We start from the raw sequence: 21,912 nt of genomic DNA, 5'->3' as shown, positions 1-21,912 counted from the left end.
TATTTCTTCTGTCTATTACGACTTTTGTCATCATTTTCGTACAACTCAGACTATCCCGAAATTTTTTTTCAAAACGTTCCTTTACAGAATTTTGTTTCAGGGATTTTTCAGTGAACTCAATATATTGTTGACCACAAAAAATACATGTACCTGAAGATCGGAACGTTTTTCGCGGTACGAAAATAAGAAAACAAAATGAAAAGTAAAAAATCTACTGCACAGTTGGAAATTTTATGTTCTTGTGTATAAAAATTCAATGGTTAAATATTTTGTGTCATTTATTTGACACCATCAAGCGTAATTTTAATTAAAGTTGTATGTATTATCTGATCTTAGCAAGTTTTAAACCTGTATTATTGTTTGACACAACTATAATGTGCTGAATTAACACAAAAAATTGAGTGGACCATTTGGGACGTGTGATTTGAGTTAAATTTCTAGATTTCTGAAATGTTTCGTATGAGCGCTAGTACGTTGGCCGAAAATCGCAGCCACCCCCAATTACCTCTCGTCGCCCTTAAGCAGTCAAATCGCATACATTTTTTTTATGTTTGTTGCGCGAAAAACGTTCCGATTTTCAGGTACCTAAAAATACATACGATGACTTCGCTATGTTTAAATTTTATGTAAGTTATTTATTTTCAATAATTTTATTTTCCCGGCATATTTAGTTTCGTTTCAGGAATTTTTCAGTGAACTCAATTTATTGTTGAGCACAAAAATGCATGTACCTGAAGATCGGAACGTTTTTCGCGGTACGAAAATAAAAAAAAACAAAATGAAAAGTAAAATATCTACTGAATCTAGATTTCTGAAATGTTTCGCATGGGCGCTAGTATATTGGCCGAAAATTGCACTCTCTGAATACAAATTAGTGACAATCACTATTTGGCAGTGAATAGTCACTTATTGCTAAAGAAAAGGATACTACTATTTATTATACTACTACTACTATTTGAATTAGTGACATACTTTTCACTAGCAAACAGTGAATAATCACTATTTTTACTATTTCAAATTTAAGAGAGTAGCCACCCCTTGTCACCCTTAAGTAGTCAACTCGCATAAATTTTTTTTATTTTCCTTGCACGAAAAACCTTCCGAATTTCAAGTACCTAAAAATACGTACGATGACTTCGCTGTATTTAAATTTTATGCAAGTTATTTATTTACAATAATTTTATTTTTCCGGTATATTTATTTACTAACAGTATTACAAATCTCTTCTTTTACTTAAATTAGATATTAAAAATTTTTTTCTAGTCATTTTTATAGATGAAAAAAAAAATTTCCTCTTTTATTTGGGGTGATCCGTTTTGCCCGCCCGGGGAAAAAAATTTTCCCACATCTCCAGATATATCTAAAAATGATCAAACTTAAATAAAACAAAAATTGTTTGTATCATGTTTATAGATTAGAGAATATATCCTTGTCTCAAGAAATTTTCCTCAGCAATAGTAATTTTCTCACTCTGTTTACACAGTTTCAAATTTCACTCAATACAAAATTGGTCTTTTATTTATGAAATGGTGTTTCAACAAGCCATGATCAATTTACTGAAAATAAAACCTGATGAAAGCAAAATAGAAGTATTAATTACCATTTTGTTGGGCACGAAGAGCACAAAATATTAAATATTAAATTTTGATTAAAATTATTATTAACATCAACAAAGCTTCCAACTAAAATGTTTTAATTAATATCGAGTTTTAATTAACATCTATTAATAAATCATTTCTAATTAATAAAATATATGATGCAAACGGTGTTCAAAAAATCTAAAATACTCGTAACTAAAATAAGTCTTTGATTTATCGAATGTTGATTTAATGAGATTGGAAGCACAGAATAATTTTCTTTATCGTTCATGAATAAATTTATTTTCGTAAAATTCACCACCGACTACGGAGTTCGTTAGCAAGAGTAATCAGGTTTTGATGCTGCACAATAAATAAAGGTCTCTATACTCTGTACACGTAAATATACGTTAGTTTGAGGGCAGTGTGGCTTTTCATCCAACTTCTATAATATATCACAACGATCATATCTCTTCAGTGATATCACTATCTCTTTGAACTTGCGACCATGAAAATGAAATATCGATTGCTGAATAAATTCAATGAAAAACGATAAAATAAATAAATAAAGTAAAAAGTATCCAATAGAGTACTTGAGCAATAAATATCTATAGTCTACCGTTAAATATTTATTTTAATGTCATATATACATATATAAGGTTTTATATTTCCGGTAATTAAAATCCTCGAGCAAACGTTTCAGAAATAGTTTCCAGTTTCAAACTATTGTCATTAATTGCAATTTTTGACCGGTTAACAGAAGCTTTGATGCATTTTATTTTTACAATAAAAAATTTTTCTCCTTTAAAAAAAAAAATATAAAATTTATTTGTGTATATTTTTTCTCTCAGAAGTATTTTTTTGATTTAAAAATAACGACATGTCCAATGGGAATGTACAGTATTTATTTTTATTTATATAAATTTTTTTTTCTACGCTAAGTGAAACAGAAAAATTGAATAAAATAAATTTAGTTGAAAAAAAAAAAACGCAATGTTTCATGATAAAGATTTAAAAGAGCTGATATGTCACAATTAGAGAGCTGAGCAGTGTTGTGTAAATTACAAGCCACTTTCTCGGTTTTTATTTTATTATTATTTTTTTATAGCCAATTTTTCACTTTTATGCGTATTCTGATAATATGCAAATATAAAAAATAATATTATTTATTTTATAAAGAAATTTTTTTAACCTTGTGCTTTATTTTTATTTATTTGATCATGACTTTTGATTAATTTTAAATATAAATTACAAATAATAACGCACTGGTGAAATTAAATTTTATAGCTGAATTGGTAATAAATTAAATATACGGGCATTTTATTAAATTTCAATCGTTTTTCCATTATATATTATGATTACTTTTATATCGAAATATTTTAGTTTTTAAATTAACAATAAATTTCCAATCTTTTACCAAATTCACTCTCTATTTTTTTCTATTTCATATTAAAATATTTTTTTTTCAACCATAATCAAGATAAAAAAAAATGATAACTAAAGTAAGTACTGTGTAGTGACACAGTACGTAAAAGCTTTGATTTACCTGCTGACAGGCATAATAATGGTAATCATTATTATTATTTTAATAGTTAGTAAAATAATGATTTTTAGTAACAAAAAAAAAGGTTGAATGTGCGATCAACTTGAGCGCGACACAAAAGACGGGAAATCCAATTAATCTTTAGGTCATTGGACATACGTAACACGTACACACCTAAACATGAAGATTAAGTTACCACGACAAGTTGAGTGGGCAAATGGGGCGAGTGCGTGAGGAAACTAAAGCACAATCAATGCTTTTACAAAATTCTATTTAAGTATATTAACATTCTGAACAAATACTAACTATTTAATTATCAATTATTAAACATAGGAAATGGGCGGGAAAAACGAACCATCCCAAAATTTGGTAAAAAATTTTTTTTTCCAAAATCGTTTTTTTAAGTCATTTAATTCGATTCTTGTTATCAGATTTGTATAATTTTAAGTGCCCAAAATTTTTATTCAGAGACTTTTTAGTAGACCCAATATATTGTTGGCCAGATTTTTCTGTAGGAGAGAGGGGGCAGAGTAGGCCCCTTAAGGAAAATAATTATAATATCATTAATTTTTTTTATGCGTTTACTTCTTTTTAGATACTTGATACTCATTGTCACTTCATTATGCTGCGTCCATGGATTGAAATGGAAAAATCGAAAATTAGGGGCAAAGTGGGCCTTCCAAAAAATTTCGAATTTGATATTTTTTATTCTTTACACGTGTGGTATTTGCAAATAACTATAACACAATTGTATTTTAATAACATAAACGTCATTTTAATAGTCTGCTGCGATATAACTTTAACACGTAATTTTATTATCTTTAACTTTCTTAATAAATTATATTTAATCAACAGTTTCAGTGGTCTATTTTAGCCTTCATTGTATAAGAAATTTCGATAAGCTTATTATCCGTCCGAATTCATAGGCGCCTAGAAAATTTTAAGGGGCCTACTTTGCCCCCAGGGGCCCACTTTACCCCCTCCTCTATGTATTTTTATACATACGATGTCTTCGTCGCTACATTGATATTTTATAAAAGATATTTATCTTCAATAATTTTTTTTTTTTCAGTATCTTTATTTAACGTCATGTGGGACAAGTGTGCGCACACTTACTCTCTAAATCTGAAACAGTGACTACTCACTGTTTCATAGCTACAAGTATACCAATTATATACACTATTTTTCAGTGGTTTTCACTGTTTCAGATTTAGAGAATACCCACAGCGCACACTTGCCCCTCATGACTTTACTAACAGTATTATAAATCTCGTTTTTCACTTAGATTATATATAAGCAATTTTGTTACAGTCATTTTTTTTAAATAAAAGAAAAAAAAATTTTCACTTTTTTTGGGGGTGGTCCGTTTTGTCCGTCCAGAGAAAAAATTTACTTCATATGGCATCTGGAAATCTATTAATTACTTCAAATAGAAATTAAAAAAAATTTGCTGTATTCAAATGCACAGAAATCCATTATTTTTTTAGCGGTCCCATTTTGCCCGCCCTTTCCCTAAATATTTAAGTATAATAGAATACCTCATAACTGATATAAAAAAATTATTAAAATGGTTATGCCCTCATTAATTAGTTCTACAAATATTTTACAGTAATTAAATAAATTCAATTTTTTTGAAATTTTTGTTTGTTCAAGAAAATTTATTTTTTTATGGCTACTTCATTAAAGACTGAAAAAAATTTCATCCTACGCGTGCTTGGGCTTAAAATTTTCACCAGTGATACCGTCGACCGTTTCCAAAAAAAAAATTCTTAAATAAACATAATTAAGATAAAGTTAATTAGTAAAATCTATTTGTTATTAATTAAAGCTGTGTACTAATTATGATAATGTAAATTACTAATTAAAAATTTTGCTGTAGACTGAATGAATGTAATCCATTTAATCAAAAGTCTGTGGAACAGCTGAATATAATAATAACAGCAATAGTAATAGTAATTAAATGAAAACTTTTGATAATAAATAGAAAGTCAGAGATGACTTCTGACAAGAAAATTTAACAGCACTCCTTCTTATTAACATTGTTTGTTGTATCTCTTGAGCTTGTTGCTCGTTATATCATTTTTCTGGCTAGTAGTGTATACATTTAACGTTATAACTATTTATTTGCGTCACTCAAAACTGTAGCGGTTTTAAAATAATAACAAAAGGAATCTAGGAGTGAATAGTAATGAAGTTACTAAAGGCTCAAGAATTTTCTCATTTTATTTTATAATTATAAAACCGACATTCAAAAAAAAAAAGTTATAAATATATACAGGGGAAGGGGAGGAGCAAAACGGGGTAGGGTAGGCAAAACAGGATACCCTTAAAATTTTATAAAAAAAAAATTCTATTTTTTAAATGGTTTTTGAAAATCCCAAAATCACTTTTGTAAATATTATTGAGCGTTATTTTGATTTTTTTTTTTTTTGTTAAACTTTTTCAAAAATCAATTGGCACCCGAGTCGAAATATTAGACGTAAGTTAAACATTCTTAACGTTTTGAACGTAATTTGAACGTTCTTAACGTTTTGAAAGTAAATTGAACGATTTTTTTGTATTTTGGTTCATAAAAAATTGATAGTTTCATAAGTTATGATTTTAGTTTAATGATAACATCAATTAATTTATTTCAATATTTGTAATCACAATTTTCATCACCTTGTTATCATAATATATGAACAGATATACATATATAGTGTTAAAGATAGAAGTATGAAACTGAAAAAAATTTTTTTTCAAAATACGAATTCTTTATTTTAGAGCCAGAAAAGCGGACGACAAAATTTTAGGGAATTGACGTGATTATAATCCAGGAGTACAAAATCGATGAAAAAAATTTTTGGTATATGCTTATGTTTTCTTATTGGAAGTATAAATGAGTATTAATTTTATGATAAATATGTTTTCAATTTATGATACTCCAATCTATGTTCAAAACGTTCAATTTACGTTCAAAACGTTCAATTTACGTCTAATATTTCGACTCGGGCAGTTGAAAAATATTAACCCGTCAGCACTTCCGTCAGTTTTTCGGTATACTTTACGCCCGTGATGAGTTTTGCTCACGCTCAACGCTTACGCGCGTAGGCACCAAACAAATTTTTTCAAATTTTAAGCCAGAAAATATTTTTCATAAATTAATTACTCTATGTATTATAAGAATAATAAAAAATAAATAAATCATAATTGTAATTTATTTACGATTACTAAACGTAATTTAAACTTTAACGAATTCCACCGAATAACTCCGCACACCGCAGACTTTTAAAGGTATACAAGCAGTCACGAGAGTAACCGAACATAGAATTTTTTCACTTACGCCTTTACGCCCGTGATGAGGAAAATGCTCACATTTTTTCAGGAGCGTAAAAAAAAATTTTTTTATAATTTCTATGACAACCAAACATTTTTTTTTTTTTAAGCGCAATCTGAAAATGTATAAAACTATTCAAAGATAGAAAAAATTTCAACTATTCGTTCCATTAAAAAAAAAAATTATTCATGTTCAAAATTGAGCCTGAGCAAAATGCTCATAACGGGACTGCTGACGGGTTAATGACTCTTGTTTTATGATAAAAACTATTAAAAATTTGTTTTTCTTCTTTTGTATCCAATAATCATGTAAAATATCGTTTTTCTTCATGTAAATTACTTACAAAAAAATTTAACTTAATCAAATTCATTTAAAATCCAGAAATTTTTTTTTACCTTTTTTAGGGGGTACCTTATTTTGCCCGCGAAAATGAAAATTTTTTTTTTTAATGGTAGCTGAAAATTTTTTCTATTTACTTTGAATATAATTAAAAAAAAAAAAGATTTACTGTATTTGAGTCTTCGAAAAATTGGTATTTCCTTAAGTGCCCCGTTTTGCCCCTCCCTTCCCTATATTGTTATTACTATGAAAATAACTAATTTTGAGTCTTCTCATACTTTTAGCGAACTTTCAAAAATTTTAATTTACGTTCTAATGATTTCTGTATCATTTTTTGACTACTTAGCATTCACAGACGTCGAATAAATTTATAGAAAGTGTGAAAATACTAACAACTAATAACTAATACCTACAAAAAAATATATCGAATTTATTGTCATGACAGGCAGAGGGTATCAAGTTCGGAAAAGTTCTAGAATTTTTGCTATGATAAAAATAAATTTCTTAACAATAATTAAGAAATGAGATAAGAAATAATACACTTATCCAAAAAATTAAAGGAACAAGAAAATTTTATAAATTTTTTAGTGATTTTTGGAAGGCTGTATTTTCGTGAAAAATGATCGTATTGAAAAAATAAAAAAAGCAAATTGAAGCTTGAAATCTCTAGTTTGAAGATCTTTCAGCAAAATATTTTTTTGAGCCACGGTTTTTGCGGAATCAGAAGAAAAATGTCGAGACAAAATTTTTCTAAATTTTTTGGTTTCGTTTTTTAGGTCTACGGGGCCGGGAAAAATTTTTTCAAAAAAACAAATTCATGGCTTGTTTAGGAAATTTATTCAGCTACAATTTGCTTTTTTTTGTTTCTCTGTACGACAATTTGCTGCTGAGATATCAGCCTTCAAATGAAAAAGGATCCTTTTGTCTTTGATTATTGATATCTCAGCAAGAAATGGTCACACCGTAATTTAAAAGGCAGTTTAATAAACTTGAATAAATCCCCTACAAGCTCCATTTTTGATTTTTAAAAAAAAAAATTTTTTTTCATCCTTGATATCCATTTGAAAAACCTTTAAAAAATGGCCATTTTCTGGTTGTTTAGTCGACTCATCGCTACTCTGCAAATATTGATAAAAAAAATAATGTTGCCAGGTAATTTTACAGCTTAATGTACCCCCAAAAACCCTGGAAATTTTCAGATTGATCCATTGAACCGTTTGTCCGGTCCGATTGCTCAAAATTTACAAAACAATTAAAGGAACAAGTTTTGTTCCTTAATTTGTGTAATCATTACCAAAATGAAAAAATTAATTTTTTTTCGGATTTTCTTCCATTTTTGCGTTAGTTATTCAGTAAATGTAAGGTTAAGAGGAAAAAAAAAAAATTTTCCAAAAAACGAGACCAAACAAGAATTTTTTCCAATTTTTTTTTTTTATGTTTTATTCGGGGGGTTATTTTTTTTTTCGTTTTTCGGAAAAAAATTTTTTGTTTTTATTTACCTTACATTTACTGAATAACTAATGCAAAAATGGAAGAAAATCCGAAAAAAAATTAATTTTTTCATTTTGGTAATGATTACACAAATTAAGGAACAAAACTTGTTCCTTTAATTGTTTTGTAAATTTTGAGCAATCGGACCGGACAAACGGTTCAATGGATCAATCTGAAAATTTCCAGGGTTTTTGGGGGTACATTAAGCTGTAAAATTACCTGGCAACATTATTTTTTTTATCAATATTTGCAGAGTAGCGATGAGTCGACTAAACAACCAGAAAATGGCCATTTTTTAAAGGTTTTTCAAATGGATATCAAGGATGAAAAAAAATTTTTTTTTTTAAAAATCAAAAATGGAGCTTGTAGGGGATTTATTCAAGTTTATTAAACTGCCTTTTAAATTACGGTGTGACCATTTCTTGCTGAGATATCAATAATCAAAGACAAAAGGATCCTTTTTCATTTGAAGGCTGATATCTCAGCAGCAAATTGTCGTACAGAGAAACAAAAAAAAGCAAATTGTAGCTGAATAAATTTCCTAAACAAGCCATGAATTTGTTTTTTTGAAAAAATTTTTCCCGGCCCCGTAGACCTAAAAAACGAAACCAAAAAATTTAGAAAAATTTTGTCTCGACATTTTTCTTCTGATTCCGCAAAAACCGTGGCTCAAAAAAATATTTTGCTGAAAGATCTTCAAACTAGAGATTTCAAGCTTCAATTTGCTTTTTTTATTTTTTCAATACGATCATTTTTCACGAAAATACAGCCTTCCAAAAATCACTAAAAAATTTATAAAATTTTCTTGTTCCTTTAATTTTTTGGATAAGTGTAAAATGCGACACAATTGCTCTGTAAAATTAAAACAAATTTCAAATAAATAGAAAAATTCAATAAACTCAATTTTTGTATTGGGGTCGACGGTGAATTGTTCTTATTAATTAGAAATAAAATAGATATGAAATCTAAAAGAGAGTGAAGCACTAAAATAATCCATCAATTGATAGGAAGAAGAAATGTTTTTTTTTAATATTTATTTGAAAAAATCTTTAAGGGTGATCTCATCGATCTATTCTATACATTTTGTTCATTTTTCTTAACGCTATCATCAGACTTTATCCCATCAGCAAGGAAGACATATAAATTCTCGGATTAGAATCAAGGGGATCAAAGTATCAAAGTTAAATGTGTATAGAGTAAAAAGTGAGAAATGTCTCGGAAAAAAAATATATAAAATAAAATAATGACTTTCCGTTAAGTGTTGAATGCCACACATAAGGAGATTTTACGTTTTTAACGATCATATTTATCTCGTACATCATTTATCTCCATTGAAAACATTTCCCAGATGAAAAGAATTTCTGTATATCATTTCAAGGATCTTCAGAACCAGAGGGTTTTGCTACTTTTTACCACCTTCATTCTTATACTTTTTCTCATCATTTTTTTCAGCAATTTAATATTTAATTTTTTCTAAAAATTAATAAATGGAATCTAAGAAAGAAATTTTATTAAACCATCAGAATATTTTTCCCCTTACTGATGATTTGTATCGAAATACTTGTATAGTAATATGGCTGCAGAAAATTTTGTTTGTTTAGGCAGCACCAGTAGAAGCTCTCAGTGATACTAAAAAGACTGGATAAAAAAAATCTTAAATTTCCCGACTCAGCGGAAGATGAAAAACAAAGTAAAGAATGAACACGGGGAGAAAAGCCCTCGTCTGTTCGTCGGTTCTAAATCGCGGCTTTACTACTGTATATTCTTCACTCTTCACTCTTTACTCTTCACTCTTCAACTTTCACACTATATAATACTACTCGGGAGTATCGGTACCTCGGTGGCTGAGAATTTATTCCTACTTTTAGTCTTGAGGGCAAGGAATTTAAGCTACCAGAAAGTGTATAACTTATTCGCATCAATAACTTTTTCTGAGAGAGTAAAACTGGCAATTCATGTTGCTTAAATTTTTTCAACCGGTTACGTTCGGAATTCACTACTTTATTATTTGTATTTTATTATTAAAATTTAAATCATACTTCACATTCACCTTGAGCAATCATTATTAAAAATAAATTTCACTATTTTCTATACAGCTTAACTATTAAATTGTAATTTGTATTCCATTTTAAATGAACTGATACTTGATGAAGAATAGAACTGGCCAAATAGAGCAGCTTAAATGTTTTAATTCTTATTTATTACTCTTATTATTATTTTTTAGTAATTTATCTTAATTACTAGCCTTCTAAAAGTACTTAGGCCCCACCCTTCCTTTCCACCCTCTATCCTTATATATTTTTATTAACAAAATCATTTGAAGACAAGTAATTAATTATTTGTTTACTGACTAATAGGTGGATCTCTTTTAAAAAAAGTTATTTTTTATTAATTTTTAATACAAATTTTTTTTTCAAATTATAGGCATAAAAAAAGGTTTTTATTATTTTAGACTCTATATATATACAAAAAAAAAATTCACGTTTTCGTGATAAATAAATTGATACAAAAAATTTTCAGAGGGAAAATTTATAAGTAAATTGAAAACTGGTTACTTTACTTGTTTTAGCAAAAAAATTTTTTTTGAGGCCACCCCATTTTGTTCGAAATGGAAAAAACAAATTTGAATATTAATTTAAATTTTGTTCATTTTTCCCAACTCTTCTCTATTTTATGAAATAATATCACATGTATCAAGATAAAAATAAAAAAATGATTTACTATGAAAAAATATTTGTTCCTTCTGCCTGATTTTATTTCCGAGCTAACGTCGTTATTTTTTTTACACTCAATAAGATTGCTTGAGGGTGGTCATATAAATCGATTACTCATCTGTCAATCTAACTTTTCAGACAGCGCACACATAAAAATATAATTTTACTCATGTCAGCAAACAACCAAACAAGCAATTTAGCTTTATTGAGATTCGGCAAACTAAAAAACTATTTTTGAATTTATTTTTCTTTTCAAAGTTAATTTCTAACGAGTCTCCATCTTTATCTTTATCTAAACCACATTAAGTTACAACAATTAACTACTTTCTTCTATTGACATTGCCACAATTTAACAGAGAAAACTCACAATGTCTAGTCACTCTAACAATTTAATTAAACCCATTGTTCCGAGTTTCATTGTCAGTGTTTGGTTAACATCCAACAGAATATTAAACTGGACATTTTATCGTTAAAAAAAAAGTTCAAATAAATATAAACATAAACATTAAAAAATATATTAAGCAATCTACGAACGGAAATGGCTAATTTGTTATAAATTTTATGATTGATTGAAACATCTAATTGTTTCCCTTGAAATCGATTGTTTTCTTTCATGATATTTCATTCTACTGTCGATTAAAGTTTTTTACATAAATCATTCTATTAAATAAATTGAACTCTGTGAGCATTGAGATAGAAAATTTATTGAAGTTTTTAAAAAATTCTTTTTCTTTAACTGAAATTAAATTTTCCAAATATTGATTAAATAATTTCTTTTTTTTTCGGACGCAATGATGATAATAATAATAATAATTAAATTTATTTAAAACCGTAAGATGGACGGTGGAGAAAAAGGATCTTCATGAATTTGATGCACTGAAAAAAAAAATTTGCTATAATAACAAGAGTCAGGATTACGCAGCTATTTGTTATGACAGCAAAACTATCTTGGTTAACGCAACGAAGTGACATTTGTTGTGGTAAGTAAAGTGAAGTTGTTGTTGTAACAAATGATATGTGTTGAGGACAAATTTTTTGAATACGCATAGAATTTTGTGCTTTAATTAGTTGAACAATATCATTAAGAATTTATCACAAGTTTTTGATTTTGGGCATAAATTGTGTTTGTAAATTATGGCTAAAATTTTAAACGCTATTTATTTTGAAAAGTATATTAAGTATAGTTAAAGGCGAGTGCCTTGAAGAAGTGATTTTCTTGACTCAAGAGAATATATCGAGAAGCGATAATATTGTAACAAATGTGAAACTGATCTTTTTAAATATTTGAATTTTACTGCTGTTAGTTGTGTACCTGAAGATCGGAACGTTTTTCGAACAACGAAAATGAAAAAAATTGATGAAATTTGACTGCTTAAGAAGTAATTTCGGAGTTAAGGGTTGGCTTAAGATTTTCGGCTGACATATTAGCATCTACATGCGAAACATTTCAGAAATCTAGTCATCCAGTAGATTTTTTACGTTCCAAATTTTTTTTTCGTTGGGCGAAAAACGTTACGATCTTCAGGTACATTGTTAATTGTGGTGTTGTTATTTCTAATCTAAGTGTGTTATCATTGTAGTGTATAAGTGATATTAATTTATAAGTTACAAATACTACAATATCTTAGGTGAAGTAAAATTTTCTCGAGTCAAGAAATCTTTATAAAACCTAATTTAGTATTTAGCTCAACGCATGTCATTTGTTATAACGGCAACTTCACTTTACTTACCATAACAAATGTTACTTCGTTGCGTTGACCAAGATGGATTTGTTATCTTAACAAATAACTGCGTAATCCAGCCGTTTGTTAAGACACAAAAGTTTTTTTTTTCAGTGTGGTTTTTTATTATAAATATAACTTATTTTATTGCTATATTTGTTTGTCATGTTTTCTAGAAAATAAATCAAGCAAATATGAGGAAAAAAAAGTAATTCAACCGCGAGTTTTTTCAGACTATTATAAACGGTATTGTTTGAAACAAGTTTTCAATCTCAGATTATCTATGGCTCAAATCTATGATCAATTTTCTTTATCTTTAGTAGGACAGCTTGTTAACAGAAATAGAAACAAAGATATAGAGAGTCAGGAAATAGAGGATATTACTTTGATATTGATCTATTATTTTTGTTTTACTTTTATATGTCTAATAAAAAAACTTTTAGATATCTATTGATTGTCTAATAGAAAATTATATAAATAACGATGCTACTGAGTCAATTTATTTTATCAGTGGATCTATTAATTACTAAAAAAAGAAAACAATTATAAAAATGAAATAACTTTTTTAATAAATTGTAACAAATTAAGTGTCATTTTCAGATTATAATAGATTTTATTCAAGTCTTGAGTGGAAAAAAGAACTTTTATGAGTGAAAATCACTTTATCACGTACTGAATCGATTATAAAAGCAGAAAATGTTAATTTCTAGATTAAGCTCATGACAAAGCTGAAGTTTAAATAAAAAAAAAAATTTTTATTCATCTGATTCATGCTGTCAGAAAAATATTCATCAATTTAAATATGTAACTGAAGATCGGAACGTTTTTCGCGCAACGAAAATGAAAAAAAGTTATGTAATTTGACTGCTTAAGGAGTAGTTCCGGAGATTGAAGGTGGGCTAAGATTTTTGGCTGACATACCAGCATTCATATGCGAAACATTTCAGAAATCTAGTCATCCAGACGATTTTTTACTTTCCATTTTTTTATTTTCGTTGAGCAAAGAACGTTTCGATTTTCAGGTATATGTTTAAATACATTAATAATTATTTATTTATTTATTTCTTTTTCATTGGAATTCGATTACTAAAAACTCTAATTTTGATATCATTCAGTCGGACCTACGCTGTAAAAAATCGGGAATGAATTCGGAGTAAATATGGATTCTATTTCAATCCAGATTCATTCCGTCTTTTGAAATTCCAGAACTCAAAAAAAAATTCTCTGCGTACTGAGTAGATAGGGAGTTTTTTTTCAGCAGAATGATTTTGGAGTGACGAGGATTTTATTCCAATCCACATCCTCTCCGATCCGGAGTTTTAATGATACATTGAACTCCCCTCCGGAGTAAATTTGATTCCCCATACGAAAAAAATATATATCCGGATATATCCGGGCAAATCTGGAATATGTCGCATATTATGCAACATATATATAAATATATGTCTCATATATGCAGATTTGCCCGGATATATATTTTTTTCATATGGGTCCGAGGGGATTAAATAAATAAAAAATCATCGACTCCGTATCCACTCCGGATTTCACTCGTGTTCACTCCGTAAATTTTTTATAGCATACTCATACATTTTATATATATATATGAATGGATGTGTAAGCTCTATTCGCATCGCCTGGCACAAGAAATTCAAGAGCTTAACGTCGAGAAAAGCCGAAGAGAGTTGTTGAAGAAGATCGTCAACAACCAATACGACATGTTGTAAGACTCGCTGCTACTACAAGAAGATCAAGTTTTACATTCTCTTTTTTTCTTTTTATGCTCTTGAACTTTTCTTTTATAAGACATTGGAAAACTATTTTTAATTCATGTTTAAGTGTTTGAAAATTATTAACGAAACTATTATCCATTAGAATTATTATTTTTATTACTATTGTATCGATTACCGCTTGGAAGTCCCTACTTTTTTTTTATTTTCTGAAAAGTTCTCGAAATATTTCCCCCAGCTTCAAAATTTTCCGTCCTGTTTCCGACACTTTTATAATTTTCCATATGGTCTCAGGTTCTGGAATTTTTTTATACTTTTATTAACTGTTCCAGTGAGATTTTTCAAAATTTTCAGTGATTTGGAAATATTTCATAAAATTTTATAATTTCTTTTAAAAAAAAAAGTTAAATTATCTGGTACGCCAAGACATCTAATATTAAATATTGATGCAGAAATGAAAGCCGTATTGATTGTTCAGTACCTTGACGACAAATTCAAATGGAATAATAAACGTAGTAATCCATTAAAACATGTCATGTTACCAATGTTTATATTTTATAATACATATTTCCAATCTAAGTACTCTCTAATTATCATAACCATTAATCACAGTCTAGGTGTTTATTTTTCTGTGATCGCACTCGACATTAAAGCAAAAAGTTAATGCTCATAATAAAGGAAACAAAAAAAAATAACAATAATTATTTAAAGTTGCATGTAAATAAGTACGGACGTGAAACGCGAAGAATTACGTGCATAATTTACTTGCATTTAGTCGCTCTTATCGTTTGGTAACCTTGTGATAAAGGAAAATTAAAAAATATATCGTTGAAAACACGAATAGTAAACAGTTATAGGTGAACATTACGTTGTAAATTATTGAATTTACTGCCACAGTATGACTTATTTTAATAATTTTTTTTTAAATTACATTTCAAGTTTCTCAATATTTTTATTTATTATTTTAGGTAAGTCAAAAACTCTTAATGTGCCTGAGTCAAAATTTAAATCGTAGATTGAACGTACAAGACGTTGAAAACGTAAATTCAACCTTTCAAGACGTAAATAGTCGTAAAACGTATTTTAGACATAGCTGACGTACGAAAACGTAAATAAGACGCGTAATCGTAAATCGTAGATACAACCTTCCAAAACTGGCGATAAAACAATTAAACTATATCGGAAACATTTTTGTCTACAAGCTTCTAGGTAGTCTGTAAGACCCAAAAAAACTCGAGAAACTGAACATCAGTACCCGCATGAAAAAACTTTATATGTGAAAACATATATGATAGAATATATGAATATTATAATGTGATATATTGTACAATATATAAAATAGTATTTATATTTTTGCCGTATTAATATATGATAATATATTGAAAAAAAATATATTGCTAGAATATATTATCAATATATTTATCAATATATGACTTTTTATGTATGTTTTACATATATATTTTAATATATCTTCTTTATATTGATATATTATATTGAAAGTAGTATATTAATTAATATATAGTATTTTTTATATTTTTTATATATGTTTTCCAATATATTGCAAAATATATGGTTTCCAATATATTGTAAAATATATGGCACTTTTTTTACTTTTCTTAGGTTATTGCCAGTAAATATAAGGTCAATGAAAAGAAGGAGAAGAAATAATGAATTTGACTTTTTTTTTGTGGAATTGTGTAGAAATTGAAAAAGTATATTAAAAAATAAAATTTTCAATATATTGCGAAAAATATAAGTTTTGATATACTGGAAAAATATAATTCCAATATACCGCGAACCATATATTTAATCATATAAATTCTTTCATATATAATCAATTATATAGAGACCATATACCACTAATTATATGAGTCAAAATATATGGATATATATATCAAGTTTATTATATTATACTTATAAATTATATATATACTATCCATATATGATAAGAATATATTGAGCATTATATGAGATAGTATATATAGAAAAATACAAAACATTATATACAAGTAAATATATTATGATAATTATATAATCCAATATATGTAAAAAACATATATTTTTCAATATAGATATTTTTGCCGCTATATATTTATCACATATTCACCATATGTTTTTTTATATACTTTTAACAATATATAGCTTTTCCATGCGGGTAGAGTTATCTCCTGCAAGGCCCAAAATATTTTTCTACAGCTGCTAAGAATTTCTATTTCTTATCTTCTAGCTGCTAGACATGTCTTTTGGCAATGAAATGTTTCTGACATAGTTTTATTGTTTGATTGCAAATTTTGAAAGGTTGTATCTACGATTTACGATTACGCAAGTCTTATTTACGTTTTCGTACGTCAACTACGTCTAAAATACGTTTTACGACTATTTACGTTTTGAAATGTTGAATTTACGTTTTCAACGTCTTGTACGTTCAATCTACGATTTAAATTTTGACTCGGGTGAATGGGAAATTTATTAATTAAATCATTTATTTTAGTCTTGAACGAATCAAAAATGGATGACAAAGGTCCAGTTCCTTATCCAGTAGACCGTGATAATTATCAGGGTCCTTAATGACACTTATTTAATCAATCAATTTGTATATTTATTGGTAAATTAAAGGGGTTAAATAATTTAAAAAATATTTAATTTAAAACACTTGTGTATGAATAAAAACTTACGTGCGCTAGCATTGCGGGATAATCTTGGGAATAGAGTACAAAAGCACCAATGAGATGGGTAACGGAGAAAATAACACCAGCAATGCAGGCATGACGTAGTCGAATTGGCAAAAGAGCGTAGGCCATGTAGATAAAAAAACAAACAGACCAAGCTGCCGCGAGTGGTCCACCTGTACGTAAATGGTCGATTCTCGTCATTGACATTGTGCTGGCTGTTGAGTCAGAGCTTAACATGTCTCTCATGATCATATCCTCGGGATTCATAGTGGCTATTTTATCGTCCCAATTTGGTAAATAGGCCAGATGAATATTTAGTGTAATTTGTAGTCCTAGTAATGTTACTAGTACTGCTCCACTCACTCCTGCTAACCAGACTTCATTCATTCCTGGTCTTGATATTGCTGCCACTAAGCCTGCATTTAAAAATTATTATTTTTAAAAACAAAAATAAAAATATTAGTTATCAAATGGAACAAAAAATAATTAAGAGATTCATTGTTGTGATTAATGACTTTGAGGAGGCTGATAAAAAATTCTGAGTCCGCGATGTGGTGTGAATAATTTGGTATGAAAATTTTCATATCGCCGGTGTAAAAGTTACACGACGTAAGGTCGACTACACCGAGTCCAAAAATTTTTTGCAGTGTATTGAGTAAAGTACCGGCAGGTAATAAGGCCTAGCTAAGGGAGATTTTGAATAGAATCGAAAACATTGCATTTAATTATCGAAATTTATCATTAATCTTTATTTCAATACATTAGCTATAAAATGTAATGGTAATTTATACTACAAACAAACAAAAAATTAAACTTTTACAAAAATCATACAAATAGGCCCTATTTTACTACGGTAGGGTAATAAGGCCTACGGGTTAAACAAAATGGAATGGTTTAATTATACTTAATAAAATTGGTATTAGAGATGAATCATCACTTAAATTTAGCAACAATACTTTTTTAAAGACAGAAGACTAGATTGTTTTTTATAATTTCTTCTGCGCTACGACATCATATGACGGATGATGAAATATAGGAGACAGGGAATGTGGTATCGGGACTCTATAAACTTGTCGTAACATCTCTATGCAAGACCCTTCTACTAGAGTAGCCTTTAGCGGAGGCGGTTATTTTAAATATCATTATCAGGCCTTATTACCCGCGGGTACCTTAATTATTTCAAGTTAATAATTTTAGAAGTTAAAGTTGAATAAATTAATTTCAATGTAAAAAACAATTATTCGACAATGTATGAATTTTAAGCTGATAACACTGAACGGTGTAAAAGATAACACACACCGTGTTAAAATTACACAGCTTGATGTTTCACAGTGAAAAAATTTCACAGTGAAAAAATTTCACACCGTCAATTCACACCGAGGACACCGTGTGCAGTTCTCGGGGACCATTTTCACACCATAAATATTTTACAGTGTAGTCAAACTGAATAATGGCAATAATTTGTTTCAAACTTATTAAAAGGCTGATTTATTAATGTGTATAGTTACCGGCATAAATAGCGATACAAGTAAGTACAGCAAGTGTCAGGGATAAATTTTCAGGCCGTTGAATGAGAGTAAAAAAAGGCTGATCGCTGGTAAATATCAATCTGAGAACTAACAACCCCAGTGCTATTGATAATCCAGTCAGAAGTCCTAGCACATGAGTCATATTACTTTGATTCATACGTAGAAAATAACGTTGGTACAGCATCTCCACCTACGGTTGACATTAAAAGATAAAAGATGTTTAGTTTTTTTATTTATTACCTCATTTCATTTTTTTTAGTAAAAAAAATATCCATATTTTTTATTTTATTATTCTATTATTAAATTTTATGCTAAGAAGAAAAAAATGAAGATAATCAAGATTTAAAGTCGTCTTTCATTGTTTTTGCACAATTTGTAGTATTAAATTTTTCTTTTTATTTCATATTCTGTGCAAGAGAGGGTGGGGTATAAGAAATAAAGTTTTTATTATTCCAATATACCAGATTGCCAAAATTTATTTATTTATTTTTTTATTTTTCAATAAAAAAAGTTTTTACTTAAAAAATGATAAAAATAATTTTCAAAAATGGCTCAAATAATTTAAAAAAAATAACTGAGATTTTTGCTTGATAATTAAAATTTATAATAACTGAGATATTTTAACGATAGTTTGTGTAGAAAATTAAATTTAGTAACGTGAGTATAATAATGATTGGATATAAAATATTAAATTACTTAATTAAAGATAATAATTATTTTAAATTGAACACAAAGATTAAGTTTTAGCTTTTTAAATCCGAGCTGCAGACTCGTATATCTAAATACACGTTAGAGCCAGTTGTTTGGTGTAAAGTTTCTTTGTAGTAACATAGGCTGGGATATTAAACGCGAAAACGCAAAATCTAATTAGAACGTCACGAGAATTCTCTCGCGCACAGTGAAGCGATTACACTATTGGCGGACAATTCGTATTTCCTCTTTCTTCTTTATCAGCCTTTGTTTCGTTTCGTGTACAGCTGGTAGATCTGATGAACAGAATTCTACACCAGAATATATATAAATATATATATATTGAAGTAGTAAATTTAGTGTTATAGAGTGAGTTTAGAGTTTCAAGAGACCGCGTTGTATATAACCCAACTATATTTGCGTAGGAGTGTCGTTTAACGTAAGCCACAAAGAGTTCTATCCCATTTTATGTTTCGCTGAGAATTGCTAATTTTTCTTTGACACTCAAGTTATTTATTATACGTCTCTCAGCTATACAATTCATTTTAAATATTTTTTTAACTTGACATTTAAATTTATTTTTATAAATACTAATAACAACAGAATCATTTTATGTTAAATATTTTTTTGATATTTATTTCATAAATATCAATAATGTATTTTTTGAATCAATCGATTTATTTATTTTTAGCAATTTAAATGTTTGAATTTTTTTTTTAACTTGTTGAGATTGCGAATAAACTGGAACTACATGCAAATCCAGTGAACTCAATATACTTACCCTAACATCAATCTTTGGAGGTAAGTGGTACTATACGTGAGTATATAAAGTTTTTGAGGACTTTATATAGTTCACCCTACATCTAATATTGCCTCATGTTACTTTTATCATTATTATTATTATTTTTATTATTTATGTTTCGAAATACATGAATTTATATTTTGCTTCCCTCTTGAGTTTACACTAGACTGTGTAATTTTAAAAAATTTTTTATGCTCACTTTTAAAAATCTTTCAGAGTACTTTTGGTAAGGAAAAAATTTAGTCGAGAAGTAGACTTCTAGTCGTCACAAAGTACTTTGACATATCGAGGACTTATTTTTGAAACCTTTTTTTTTTTAACACTTGCTCTTGAATTCTGTTACATATTTTTTACTCATACTTGCATGGAAGTAATCATTGTTATTAAATTTCGTTCAAAGTATTAAAACAAATTTTTTTTTTAGTTATCCCAGGTCAAAAATAAAACTTGATTTAGACTTAGTTCACCAACTCATACAAAAAAAAAGAATCGGTCCAGCACTGGGTCGTAAATGGCTGCCAATTTTCAAGCATCGGCCAAAGATCGGTTGAATATCGGATGATAACGATATGCCAAGCATTGGCCAATCGTAGCAATCGATCATCGGCCAAAGCTTGGTATCAAGAGCACTCGATCAAACCGTTGACCAACGAACGGCGGTTAATTGTGCGCCGATTTTATAAGCAAAAAGACGGTTGCCAATGATTCACCATGCACGGGCCAGTATAGTTAGCCATCTATTGGTCAATCATTGCAAACCAGGCATCGGCCGATCTGTGGGAAAATTTCGAAGCGCGGCGGCTTTGTATTGGAAGTCGAAATTTAGAGCCTTCTTTTACAAGACAAACTCGACTTTTTTTTACAGAGATATGAAATACATTGAGTTTTCGTTTTGGTTTAGACTTAACTGGCTTTCTTAGTCACGATTTAAGACGAAAAAGTCTAAATCAAGTCAATTTCGACTTGATTTAGACTTCTTCGACTTAAATTATAAAGCGAAACAGTCAAAATTAAAATCAAACGTGAAAATCAAACTTTTTTTCGACTTGGTTCAGCAACTCGAAAGTAAGGTGAATGATCGTCGTGCTCGAAGTAAAGCCAAATAAGTTCAAACTACACGGAAAAGAAAAAATAGTAGTGGCTACTCTCTGAGATAGTACTGAGTTCTTTCTGTAAAAAAAAAATTTCAGACAGTACTGTATGCTATCTAGACTATATCCACTACTCTCTGGAAAGTACTGAGTACTATCCCGGACAGTAGTGGATATAGTCTAGACAGTAGTGGATACATTCTAGATAGCATACAGTACTGTCTAAAATTTTTTTTTTACAGAAAGTACTCAGTACTATCCCAGAGAGTAGCCACTACTATTTTTTTTTTTCCGTGTAAGATGAAAAAAAGTTCTAAACATTGACAAAAATTTAATTTAAGTCGAAGAAGTCGAGACCTTATCGAAAAATCGTCGGCAAATCGATAACTTCATCAAGTTTTATTTTTGACCCAGGATCCCACTTCGCTCAAAAGTACAATTTTTTTTTCTTTTATTAATGATAATTTAAAATTTTTCTTACTTTCCGTAAATAAATTTCTTCTATATCATTTATAGTGCCAAAAAAACTCGCAAATATTAAAAATAATTAAAAATAAATTCAAATCAATTTTTGAAAAATATAATCATGAGTAAGTCTTTGAAGATATTTTTTTTCAATTAAAGCTATCAACTATATAATACTGAGTATTAAAAGAAACACTGCTGGCAAGACACCCAAAGCTATTAATTTATCTGTCAA

General features: G+C 28.5%; 1 protein-coding gene and 1 long non-coding RNA gene across 4 annotated transcripts in view; one reads left to right on the top strand and one right to left on the bottom strand.

Moving 5' to 3' along the window:
• LOC130663933 (adenylate cyclase type 5) overlaps positions 1 to 21,912 on the bottom strand; it is a 108,028-nt gene that overhangs the window by 55,265 nt on the left and 30,851 nt on the right. For all 3 annotated transcript variants that reach the window (XM_057463512.1, XM_057463514.1, XM_057463513.1), the window contains 2 exons: positions 18,609 to 18,819; positions 17,104 to 17,516 (listed from right to left, as the gene is read on the bottom strand). In XM_057463512.1, coding sequence (XP_057319495.1) covers positions 17,104 to 17,516; positions 18,609 to 18,819 — 624 coding nt within the window. The remainder of the gene's footprint in view (positions 1 to 17,103; positions 17,517 to 18,608; positions 18,820 to 21,912) is intronic.
• LOC130663939 (uncharacterized) lies at positions 14,895 to 17,456 on the top strand. The gene is made up of 2 exons (XR_008989265.1): positions 14,895 to 15,396; positions 16,920 to 17,456. It is a non-coding gene; the product is annotated as an uncharacterized LOC130663939 (long non-coding RNA).

Source organism: Microplitis mediator, chromosome 2, assembly GCF_029852145.1.
Source record: "Microplitis mediator isolate UGA2020A chromosome 2, iyMicMedi2.1, whole genome shotgun sequence".
Classification (NCBI taxonomy): Eukaryota; Metazoa; Arthropoda; class Insecta; order Hymenoptera; family Braconidae; genus Microplitis; species Microplitis mediator.
The sequence above is the reverse complement of the archived record's forward strand: the minus strand, read 5'-3'. Positions and strand labels throughout refer to the sequence as shown.